This window comes from Rhinoderma darwinii, chromosome 4, assembly GCF_050947455.1.
Source record: "Rhinoderma darwinii isolate aRhiDar2 chromosome 4, aRhiDar2.hap1, whole genome shotgun sequence".
In the NCBI taxonomy this organism is placed as follows: domain Eukaryota; kingdom Metazoa; phylum Chordata; class Amphibia; order Anura; family Rhinodermatidae; genus Rhinoderma; species Rhinoderma darwinii.
The window spans coordinates 275,583,382-275,595,712 of NC_134690.1; the positions used below are offsets into that span (position 1 = coordinate 275,583,382).

Sequence of the window (12,331 nt, forward strand, 5' to 3'; positions counted from 1 at the left end):
ACGGGCGTGTCGACTGTGTGTTACAGCCGACACTTCCGAGTAACGAGCGGGATCCCGCTAGTTTAACCCGTTAAATGCCGTGGTCAATAGCGACTGCAGCATTCCAACGGACCCCCCGTGTTGAGATTGGGTTGTGCCATTGGTTGGAATGGTAGCCTGATGAAGGCCCCCAGGTCCGCCATCTTTGTACTCCTATGAAACAGAATCACGATATACTGCAATACATTAGTATTGCAGTAGATCGTGCAAGCGATCCAATGATCGCTAATTCAATTCCCCTAGGGGAAACAAGTAAAAAGAAGTAAAATAAATGTAAAAAAAATTTACATTTAAAGAAATCACAATGTAAAAAAAATAAAAATATTAACATAACTGGTCTTGACAGGTTCGTAAAAGTCTAAACTATTACAATATATCATTAATTAGTCAGAATTGCTGTTTTGTGGTCACTTCAACTCCCACAAAACATGAAATAAAAAGTGAACAAAAATCTCATTTGTCCCAAAATGGTACCAATATAAACTACAGCTCACCCTGCAAAAAATAAGCCCTCATACCGATAAATCCACGAAAAAAAAAGTTATGGCTCTCAGAATATGGCAACAAAACTCATTTTAATTTTAACGATCAGTCTTTTTCCTTGTTAGGGCTCGTCCTCACGCTGAAGAATTGCTGCGTTTTTTTTCGGCCGGAAAAACGCAGAATATAGTAGCAGCATAGTGGATGAGATTTCACAAATCTCATCCACATGCTGCGTAAAATTTCTGATCCGAAATTGACTTGCAGTGCGTATTTTTCAGACTGCAGCACGTCAATTCCTGCTGTGGAAAGTGTGCAGAATTGCTGCGTTTTTCAGAGATGTCTCCATCTCCTAACATTGGGGAAAACACAGTCATTTACGCACCATTTTCTGCCGTAAAACCGGCAGGAAATGGTGCGTTTTTGCCGCAGCGAAACGCCTTTGACTTTCAATGGAATTGCTGCAGACATTTTCTTCAGCAATTCCGTTGTGTGTGGACAAGCCCTAAAAGTAGCAAAACATAAAAAAAACTATATACATTTGGTATCGCTGCAATCGTATTGACCCGCAGAATACAGTTATACAGTTAACACGCCGTTTTTACCACACAGTGAACGCTATAAAAACCAAACCATCCAAATATTGAGGAATCGCTGTTTTTTTCCTATTCCATCCCACAAATATTTTCTTCCCAGCTTCCCACTATATTATATGGTACCATAAATGGCGCTGTAAAAACGGACAACTCGTCCCACAAAAAACAAGCTCTCATACTGCAATATTGATGGAAACAAAAGTTATGCCTCTTGAAATGTGGGGCGGAAAGAACGAAATGAAAATCCCAAAAAATGGCTGCAGCAGTAAGGGGTTAAAGTGACCCTCCAGTCAAAAAAGAAAAAGTGACTAAACTTCCACTAACCTGCTGCCCGGCTCCTGAACGATCCTGCATCGTTTCCCACTCTCCAGTATGGCCAGAGCAAAGTCTCAGACTGCGGTGGCGTTCTAGGAGAGTGGAAAATGGGGGATCAGAATATTCAGGAGCTGGGCAGCAGGTAAGTAGATTGTACATTTTCAATGTATAGTCAAATATTCTTCGGACTGGAGGGTCTGTTTCCTCAGTGTTTGTCAATCACATGTGTCCCAGGATGTCTGAACTCATCATGTAAACAAAGGCAGGTATAGTGAGGTCGTTTTTCCCCGAGCCAATCCAGTATTAGCAGGGCTGACTAGAGGTTACCGGCCATCTAAACAGTTGTCCCCCCTAAATCTTTGTCATAGCCCCGATCCCTGATGCGCTGGGGAAGGGGGATTATCAGGTCATGCTTTGCATGCCATGTGTCCGTCTCTTCCTCTGCTCTCGCTGCCTTGGAGCTGGCAGCAGGAACGGGCACTCTACAGTTCCCAAGTGAATCCTTTTACGGCTCCAGCCTCTTTTTACCTGGTGCCCGGCCAGACTGGCCATGTATGGGCACCCTGCGGCCAGTCTGGAAGCCCGAGGGGGGTAAGGTCGTTGCCCAGAAGCCTAATATGGCTAGACAGAAGGCAAGAGATCACGGAGTGGAAGGGTGGGGCGAGTGGGATGCATGGGTTATATATAAATACGCCTTAGACCGGACTGTAGCTTGAGCGAGCCAGCCATAGCATCCCTTTGCACTGCCTGAGACAGACCGGAGCCCAAGGTGAGAAGGATGGTGCGGCTGATCCATTTGGGGGAGGGGGGTGGAGAGAAGGCTGAATCACGGCTTGCTGTACTTGGCGGGAAAAGCGAATAGACGCTGACTGAGTAACACACGCTTCAGAAAATATATCAGTGGCGCTTCATTTTATATACATATAGGCGAACCATAAATAGATGAAATGCAATTATTATAGCAATGGCCATATATAATAGAACAGTCAGGTAAAGGAGTGCGTGCTGTACTGGGCGGGAAAAGTGAATGGACACAGTAATTTAATAGCAATATTTAGTAGGAGTTTTAGGAAAAGGAGACCGGCTAAATGCACAGGGACTAGCAAACTGACTGAAAGGACTTGTCTAGAACAGTTTCATGGTTATGGAATAGTGAAATCTGTATAGACCTAATTCAGTTTTAAGGGATAGCAGAAAGTGGCGCTGACTTATTTGTTTTGAGTTTAGTCAAATTGCTTTGTTGTATCACTAACCACTGCACCAGATGCCATTACAATGAGTCTGCGGGTAGTCCAGTTGTCTTTTACTACTGTCTAGGAATTGTAAGCTGAAGGAATTGAATATATCAGTACTAACCAATTTACTGTCAAGTTGAAGTTTATTCATTTTAACAAGTTTTTGTTTAGACTAAAATGTGCTATTTTTTTTAATAGTAAAACGGAATTAACAAATATTATAGCATTATACTGCTTGTCTATATTTTTAAAACTTTTTTTTTTTTGCACAAAATATAGTGCAGTAACTAAGACCTGACAAGCGACATTGGGGGGTTGTCTAGCAGAAATACTGTTCATTGCTCGTAGCAACCAATCGCAGCAAGGCTTTAATTTTTCCGAAGCACTATAACAAATCTAAGCTGCACTGTGAATGGTTGCTATGGGCAACAAACCGTTTTTCTTTTAGACAGTTTTCATGCATATTACACTTTAAAACAACTTCTAACCAGATAGCTCGTGAAAGGATTTGGTTGTTGTATTGCACTACTTGTGCTGCTTTAGTATCGTGTGGTGCGATTTTATTTTTTTTGTCTAACCTTTGCTTGCACTGGGTCTGGCAAGTCCTTTTAACCTTTTCAGAAGACCCATTTCGAGGTCTGTTAACACACTGCAGATTTATTGCGGATGAATGCGACATTCCCAGAAATGTCTGCAACAAATCTGTCGCATGCCTGACCAGTGCTCCTTTAATTTCTATGGGACATCCGGCAGGTCCATAGAAATGAATGGAGCGCTGGTCAGGCATGCGCACAAGCGCTCCTTTTTCATGGAGCACTTCGGGGGACTTTTGTTCCCCCGTTTTCCTTTTCCCAGCGGTCGGACCTCCAGCGATCATGCATGTATGCTGTGGCTAGGGGATACATGTATTTTGTGGACAACTTCTCTAATGGTTCCAGATATTATTAATCTATGTATTGCTGTATATACATAGGGTTCTCCATTACCACTGAGTATTAGACGTTTTATAGTACATATATTTAGCATATGGTAAATGCAGAAAATTGAGTTCAAAGCATTTATAATAATAGCCTGTCTCATGTGTATTCTTTAAGAAAGCTACCATCATGTGTGACGATGAAGAAACTACCGCACTTGTGTGCGACAATGGCTCCGGGCTTGTAAAAGCTGGCTTCGCTGGAGACGATGCCCCAAGAGCAGTATTTCCATCTATTGTTGGTCGCCCTCGCCACCAGGTATACAAAGAAATACTTGGCAGGAAAATATATTTCTGTATTACTTTCATATGTTATTTTTTACATTATTATAGAACAATGGAAGTATGTTATATTAGTATCTAGAATATAATTACTGTATTCATATTAATATATTTTAAATGTAGTGATATAATAATTCTATGATTAGTTATAAAAAACAGTGATGGAAAAAAAATATTTTTTTATTACTACTGGCTTATAGTAAAGGCTGGTTCTAATGTGCTGCACAGACTTCCCCGAACACAGTGCAGGGAGGAACGCTCCTAGCATCCTAGTTATGTACAATGCCAGAAGTCCGTTCCTCACTACGGGAAAACTGTCCCGTACTGTAATCATGTTATCAGTACGGGACAGTAGTTCTACGGGGAGGCAGGGACACCTAGCGTCATAGATAACTATGATGCTAGGAGCCCGGCTTCCTGCACTGTGTTCGGTCCGGGAAATGTGCCCGATATGTGGTCCGTATATCACGGACCGAACACGCTCATGTGAATTAGGCCTATACGCTTTTCAGATATGCTATGTTCAGGGCTTTTTACATTTGTACTTTTCAGGGTGTCATGGTTGGTATGGGTCAAAAAGATTCCTATGTAGGTGATGAGGCCCAGAGCAAGAGAGGTATTCTGACTCTGAAGTATCCAATTGAACATGGTATCATCACTAACTGGGATGACATGGAGAAGATCTGGCATCACACCTTCTACAATGAGCTGCGTGTAGCCCCAGAGGAGCATCCCACCCTGCTCACTGAGGCACCATTGAACCCCAAGGCCAATCGTGAGAAGATGACCCAAATCATGTTTGAGACCTTCAACGTCCCAGCTATGTATGTTGCAATCCAGGCAGTGCTGTCCCTATATGCCTCTGGCCGTACCACTGGTAAGTGATTGGGACACTTACTAAGAATTATAATTGATGTACCAATAAACCGTAATTATCCTACTTAAACATAGGGGCAGGTTTAGTGATGGTTTTTTTTTTAGTGCCATGTTTATGAAGCCTTTGGGCCACTTTTTTTCCGACATGTCAGTAAAAGTGGGTAAGACTCCAAAGTTGTATTCCATACTACTTATCAGGTTTTTCCACTACAATTATTTTTAAGCCAGCACCTAATCCTTTAACAGGACGTGCACCCTGTTGATGAATGTAGCGCACTGGGGAGAGATTGGCACAGCGTTTGGTCCGTGTGCTAGTATTAATAAATGCCCCTTATAATATTTGATATCATTAGCAACATTGTGAGGTTATACACTATTATTGGATGTAATATTTTAATGATATTTTCTTGCAGGTATTGTGCTGGACTCTGGTGATGGTGTAACACACAACGTCCCAATTTATGAAGGTTATGCCTTGCCACATGCAATTATGCGTCTTGACTTGGCTGGTCGTGACCTGACTGACTATCTGATGAAGATCCTGACAGAGCGTGGCTACTCTTTTGTCACTACTGGTAAGCCAAAGTTAGGCAATCCTTTCCTCTCTGCTTGCATACTTTACTTAAGGTAAAAGTAATTATATCAAATAACATTATTCAATGAGCAGCAAGGATATAAAAATGTTTTTCTTGAAAAGGAATGTACACGTTGTTGTTAATAGTGAAGTACGGATATAATTAAATATTATACTAATAGTACAAAGCTGCTGAGAATCTGACATATTTTTCTCATTGAGCAAATACTGTGTCAAGTAATCTGCACAGAAGATCATCTGACATAATACTTCCATTAGTTCTATTGTAGGATCTGCTGTAGCAGACGTTGTATTGTAACTGTAGTTTCCAGTATAATTTACCCTTAGGATTTGTTTGTATATGCACAATATTTGCATATATATATTTTATTAAATGTAATATTTAACACAACAGCTGAACGTGAAATTGTCCGTGACATCAAGGAAAAGTTGTGCTATGTAGCTCTTGACTTTGAGAATGAGATGGCCACAGCTGCCTCCTCCTCCTCTTTGGAGAAAAGCTATGAATTGCCTGATGGGCAGGTCATCACCATTGGTAATGAACGTTTCCGTTGCCCAGAGACTCTCTTCCAACCATCCTTTATCGGTATGTAGTCTGTATTTTTATTTGTGTTCTTTCCACACCGAACACAAAGATTAGTTTCCATCAAAGCTAACGTTTACATTATGAACATTCTAGGTATGGAGTCTGCTGGTATTCATGAGACAACCTACAACAGCATCATGAAATGCGACATTGACATCAGGAAGGACTTGTATGCCAACAATGTCATGTCTGGTGGTACCACCATGTACCCAGGTATTGCTGACCGTATGCAGAAAGAGATCACTGCTCTGGCTCCCAGCACTATGAAAATCAAGGTAATTTTTAATCTACGCACATTATATGTAACATGAAATAGATGCCTTTGTTTTTTAATATTGCATTTAGTTTATCTTAAAACTTGTGAGAAATAATGCATTTGCCCACTTTTGCGATATCTCCTAATGTAAAGACTACCATGCATATTTATTTATTACTATCCCTCACATAGTGTGTTCTTTTGTCCAAGTTATTTATAATATATTTATTTTTCATTAAAATAGGAGACAGAATTTATTTATTTCACAGATACTAAGTGCAAGAGTCCTAATGTCTTTCTTATCTCTCACAGATCATTGCTCCACCTGAGCGTAAGTACTCTGTTTGGATTGGTGGCTCCATCTTGGCGTCTCTGTCCACCTTCCAGCAGATGTGGATCACAAAGCAGGAATACGATGAAGCCGGTCCATCTATTGTCCACCGCAAATGCTTCTAAACTTGTTCACGTGATCCTTGTTATAATCTTCTGTCTCAGGTTGACAATGTTCTTTGCTCTGGGCTGCACAAAATGTCCCAACAATCATATATTACTTTACAAATTATGTCTGTCATTCTCTCCTCAAACTTATTGTGACTCAAAAGTAAAGTGTACATAAATTGTAATTTATTTTAAGATGTTTTGTAACCTCAAGAACATTGAACTAATAGAAGCAAAGAGAAATGTCCATGAACAATAAACGAGTCATGTCCCACCTGAGTTTTGTGTTTTTGTATTTTATTTTTTTTTAAATCTAATAGTTATCAGTTATTCAGGGGCTAGTATTCCAATTACATTTTATTATAAAACATACATTACAATAGTATTACATTTTAATGTAGGAATTGGCATACATATATTAGAATATAATTTGCTATATAACTGTACATATAAAGCTCAATGTTACACTGGATGAACTTTACATAGTACGGTTGAAAAAAGACACCTGTTCAACCAAAGGGTGGGAGAAACAATATAACTTTGTTTTACCCCTAATCATCCTGAGGAAGGGTTAAAAAAAAGTAAATATAAAAATTAACCAATGTTTCCTACAAAGGAAAAATTCCCTGTTGATCTAGTCGGATCACCACTGGGATGAACACTCCAACAATCTTATACGTTGACATAGGTGCTAATATATTTTGGTTATAAGAAATTATCTAACCCTTTTAAAAAAAAAAAAAAAAAAAAAAAAATCTACTGTTCCTGCTGTGACAAGCTCCTGTGTTAGACTATTTCACAGTTTTTATGTTTAAGAAGGCTGGTTGCCTCCAAAGATTGAAAGTTTTTCTCTCCAGACGGAGAGAGTGCCCCCTTGTCTTTTGAGGGGATTTTACGTGGAACAGGTTTTCACTATATTTCTTGTATGGGCCATTCATATATTTAACCCCTTCACGACTGCCATACGGCTATATATGTTCTAACTGCCGATGCCCTGTGCAGTAAGCATGTGTATAGACGTTGACAGCCTAGAACGGGTATAATGAGTGCAGTGCTGCTTCAGTGTGAGCAGCGCTGCACTCTCATGTTGGTCAGGGCTTTGACAGCCTCAGAATACACCCCCACCCACTGTAGACAGCGCAAATCTCTGTAGATGGCGCCACCTAAGCTCCCTCCAGCAACGGAATTCCCGGCCAGCGCTCTGGCCGAGGATTCCCCTCCTAGAGGGAGCCCCGCCGTCTTTCCATCCTTCCTGCAGATAGTCCCCCCCCCCCCCCCCCCCCATGTAGATAGCTCCACCTGAACTGACTCTAGGAGCGGAATCCCCGGTTTCAGATCGCACTGGCCGGGGATTCCGCTTCTGGACATCCCCTGACGTGACTGTCCATTTGGATAGTGACGTTAGTGGCTCTCTCTAGGAGAGAAATCCCCGGTGTCAGATCGCTCTGTGTTGGGGATTCCGCTAGTGGAGAAGCCCCTGGTGTTACTATCCAAATGGACAGTCGCTTCAGGGGCTATCTGCAGGGGGCATATTACTAAATACAGGGGGGATGTTTCTATATACAGCGGGAGTGGCACTATCTACATGGGGACTGTGGCGTTATATAGGCCCTATCTACAGGGGACACTAGCGCTATCTCCATGGGCACTGTGTGGCACTATGTAGGCATTATCTACAGGGAGAACTGTGGCACTATTTTGCAGTGGGCACTATCTACAGTGGTATTGCATCCCTATCTAAATGGGCACTGTGGTATTTTCAGGGGGTTGGGACAAATAACCTTAACAAATAAAAAAAAATAAATGGATGAATTATAACATCCATGAAAAACGGATAGCAAATACCATTTAAAAACTGTCAGACGGCCGGGAAATGGATACAAATTTTGAGACCTGTTAATGCAAAACAGCCATGAAAAACTGACCGTTGATTTGTTGACCGCCATTTTTTTCATGGTCGTGTGTGTGTATATAGCCCTCTTCACACTCTTTCCCCCCCCCCCCCTCCCCCTACAGCGATCCAGGGTGACAGAGAAGGGGACTAATTATTCAGAGCTGTACCGTGTGTGTGTATAAATTAGAAAAGTGTTTTTTGTGTTTTTTCTTTAATTTTTAGTGATTGGTCTGCTCATAATAAAAATTACACTGAATTAAACTAATCTAGAAAATGAAAGCCTCATAATTCTTGTAAAAATAATTGTGATATTCAAAGCGGTTCCAAAGATATTGTTTAAAGAAGTGCATATCAGAAATGGAAATTTATTTTTATTTTTTTCTTGCGTTGCAGTTCCGTGTGACATCCCTGTACGGTGCGCGTCTGTAATCCGTATGTCAAGCGTTTTTTACGTCAGCAAAAAAATGGACGGCGTTTTCTTTTTCTTCATCATTTCTTTAGTAACTGTTGCGTGAATCACGGACAGCACACAGATGACGTCCGTGTGCTGTCCGTGATTTTAACGCACCCATTAACTTCAATGGTTCAATGTAACAGCCGTTGTTTTAATGCGCGTAACACGGATGTGAAATATGTTTTTGAGAATAAGGCCTTGTTGGTTTAGTTGCACTTCTTTGTTTTTCCCCAACTCCAGGGCATCCTTTCTATGAACTGGAGCCCAGAACTGAATGTTTAAATGAGGCCGCGCTAATGATTTGTAAAGTGGTAATATTCCATCCCTGTCCCGCGAGTCCATGCTTCTTTTAATATACTGTACGACAATATCTTGCTGGCCTTATTAGCTGATTGACATTGCATTCTGTGATCTACAAGTACACCCAGATCCTTCTCAACAAGTGACTCCCCCAGTGTAGCTGGTTGTTGGTACCCAGATGAATAACTTTACATTTATCTACTTTAAACCTCATTTGCCAAGTGGCTGCCCAAACACTTAGGCTGGATTCACACGAACGTGGCGTTTTTGCGCGCGAAAAAAACACTTACCAGCTCCGTGTGGCAGCAGCATATGATGTGCGGCTGCGTGCTTTTCGCGCAGCCGCTATCATTACGACACTCCATTTGGATGTTCGTAAACAGAAAAGCACGTGGTGCTTTTCTGTTTACATTCATCCTTTTGACAGCTGTTGCGCGAATCACACAGTTCGCATGGAAGTGCTTCCGTGCGGCATGCGTGGTTTTCACGCACCCATTGACTTCAATGGGTGCGTGATTCGCGCAAAATGCCGAAATAGCGGACTCACGCTGAGGAAAAATCATGCACATGTCCGCACGGCCCCATAGACTAATATAGGTCCGTGCGACGCGCGTGAAAATCACGCGCGGTGCACGGACGTAATTCCCGTTCGTCTGAATAAAGCCTTAGTGTGTCTAAACCGGCTTGTAATTTATGAACATCTTCCATAGACTGAACTATATTACATAGCTTGGTGTCATCTGCAAAAAAAGAAATAGTTCTATTAATCCCATCCTCTATATCATTAATAAATAAGTTGAATAATAGTGGTCCCAGCACTGAACCCTGGGGTACACCACTTATTACCGGGGACCATTCAGAGTAGGAATCATTGACCACAACTCTCTGGATACGGTCCTTGAGCCGATTCTCAATCCTATTGCAAACTAAACTTTCTAAATCTATAGTCCTTAATTTACCCATTAGATGTCTATGAGGGACATTGTGAAATGCCATTGCAAAGTCCAAAAACACTATATCCACAGCGGCCTATCTGTCTAGGCTTCTGGTCACCTCTTCATAAAAACAAATCAGGTTGGTTTGATAACTTTTGTCCTTGGTAAATCCATGCTGGCTCTCACTTTTGTGTTACATACTTCTATACAGTCCCTTAAGAGCCCCTCAAATATTACCCAGGGAAGATCTTGAGCCCTTTTTGAAAATAGCCACCTGATTTTCCCTGCGCCAGTACCTTGGCACTATACCAGTCACTAGAGAATCTCTGAATATTATGAACAGGGGACAGAAATAACTGAATTAAGCTTTTTAAGAACTCTTGTCCAATAGAAACTGATGTTGATAGGTAAATGCTACAAGATCATGCAATATAAAATATTACACGATGCACAGGTTTCTTTCTTTGGAAATATAAATAACAAGTTTATAAATATCTGACACATTTGCACAAGTCATTCTATTCATGAATATTAATGGTTAGTTTTACTTTGCCATTCAAGTCAGGACTGTTGCAGAAAGTTGGCAGAGCCTAAATGGGTTGTCTGGATTCTGGCAAATAAAATTTAACATACAGCGATCCTCAATCATTCTTCGCTCTAGTGCACGTGAGATATAAACTAATATGCAGAGGGAGAAAGGAAGCATCTTACTGACTTCCTAACATCTTGCGGCTACTGCTGTGTCCATCTTATGCTACAATCTGCAGTATTGGTGTGTGTGTGTGTGTAGTACTATACATATTATGCAGTATTCGAAGACCGTTGAAATATTTTAGTACAGTATTTTGAGTACAGTCACATGAGCAAATAGCAGTGTGTAATGTAGCAAAGGAACTGAATACTAACATTCAATTAAATGGGTTTCCCATCCGATTGGTGGGTGTCTGACAAAATATCCAAAGAGTGCGGGTGTGGACTCCCATGCCTGCCAGAGAGGAGCCTGCACCGTCACTCTCCATTATAGTGAATTGAAAATATGGAGATCGCTGGTTTAACAAAAGATCTTATGCAGGGTAGAAAACATTGGCCACATGTATACATATTCTTTCAGTCATAAAAAAAATTGTGCAGTTTACATTGGAGTAATGCATCAAATGTATCTAATATCACGTGACAGTTCTTAAATTTGTTGCATTTTAAATTGCTGAAAATGGGAATTTTGGTGTTAATTTCTGGGTTAAATAGTAAGGTAGCCTCCAAATTTACGGATTTCCCCCTCCCGCGCTCTCCGGCCTTTTTCCTGCTCCATCTGTGTGATGTTCCAATATCTACGTACCGACGTTCAGTGGTTCGCCATCTGGTGAATTCAGCTAGAGTGTGCGTTCCTGCGCTGTGGAGATAATGTGGTCCTCCATCGGTGGGCATGTGGTTCGGCAAGATCCAGGAGATTATGAGAACGGAGGATCTCACGGCATCCATGAGAGGGACTCATGCTAAATTCCTCAAAACGTGGCATCACTGGATCAGATTTCAATCTTCTGTGGAGTTTAAGACCATTATGGCCTCTTGAGTGTAATTCCTAGGCCTAGTGGGTTATGTCAGTTTTCTTCCCTTCCTTTTTTCCCTCTGGCCCCCGCCCCGTTCTCTTTCGCTTCCCTCTCTCTTTCTGTTCTGTTTTCTTACAGGTCGTTATGCATGGCTGTGGGTTCAGGATGCATAAGACGTCTTTTTCAATAATGTTTTCAGCTGGGTGTGGTTGTTTTTCTCGTACTTACTGTAGGTGCATATACTGGCCTGTGAGCCGATGTCTGTGCTGCTTATGTCTGCACTATCTTATTTGTGTTTTTGAAAAACAGAAAATAAAAGAATTTGAATTTTTTTTTAAGGTAGCCTGCATTTGGCGTTCAGATATGCCTTTTTTAAATGTTGTAGTTTACAATTCTTTATAAAACTGAGGTTTACCATCAGTTACGTCCCTTTGCCTAGGAGAAAATAACCCACGTGCTGCAAAACGTTAAAACCTTTTTGGTGCAAATTCATGCTTCATAAGGCGCAACCAAAATATGCCACTTTT

At 41.2% G+C, this 12,331-nt stretch overlaps 1 protein-coding gene and 1 long non-coding RNA gene across 7 annotated transcripts in view; one reads left to right on the plus strand and one right to left on the minus strand.

The window, feature by feature from the left end:
* The window catches only part of LOC142759860 (uncharacterized), a 93,182-nt gene extending 90,989 nt beyond the window's left edge, over positions 1-2,193 (minus strand). Inside the window, exon 1 of the long non-coding RNA XR_012883204.1 lies at positions 1,959-2,193. This is a non-coding gene — a long non-coding RNA (uncharacterized LOC142759860). The remainder of the gene's footprint in view (positions 1-1,958) is intronic.
* On the plus strand, positions 1,490-6,948 carry LOC142759859 (actin, alpha cardiac muscle 2). Of its 6 annotated transcripts, none has more exons than XM_075862520.1 (7): positions 1,490-1,572; positions 3,760-3,900; positions 4,476-4,800; positions 5,213-5,374; positions 5,789-5,980; positions 6,074-6,255; positions 6,549-6,948. In XM_075862520.1, exons 2-7 carry the CDS (start codon positions 3,772-3,774, stop codon positions 6,690-6,692), a joined length of 1,134 nt encoding a protein of 377 aa, XP_075718635.1. In that variant the 5' UTR covers positions 1,490-1,572; positions 3,760-3,771; the 3' UTR covers positions 6,693-6,948. The 6 variants fall into 6 exon arrangements, with proteins under 6 accessions (XP_075718635.1, XP_075718636.1, XP_075718633.1 ...); XM_075862521.1 differs by lacking the exon at positions 1,490-1,572 and adding an exon at positions 1,915-2,021; XM_075862518.1 differs by lacking the exon at positions 1,490-1,572 and adding an exon at positions 2,052-2,199.
* The last annotated feature ends 5,383 nt before the right edge of the window (positions 6,949-12,331 follow it).

What these genes read in the sequence shown, in the direction of transcription:
- LOC142759859 (XM_075862520.1), top strand. Translation starts at nt 3,772, where the DNA reads ATGTGTGACGATGAAGAAACTACCGCACTTGTGTGCGACAATGGCTCC. An exon ending in CTTCCAACCATCCTTTATCG is followed by an intron (nt 5,981 to 6,073) that starts GTATGTAGTCTG and finishes TGAACATTCTAG; the next exon opens with GTATGGAGTCTGCTGGTATT. An exon ending in CCAGCACTATGAAAATCAAG is followed by an intron (nt 6,256 to 6,548) that starts GTAATTTTTAAT and finishes TATCTCTCACAG; the next exon opens with ATCATTGCTCCACCTGAGCG.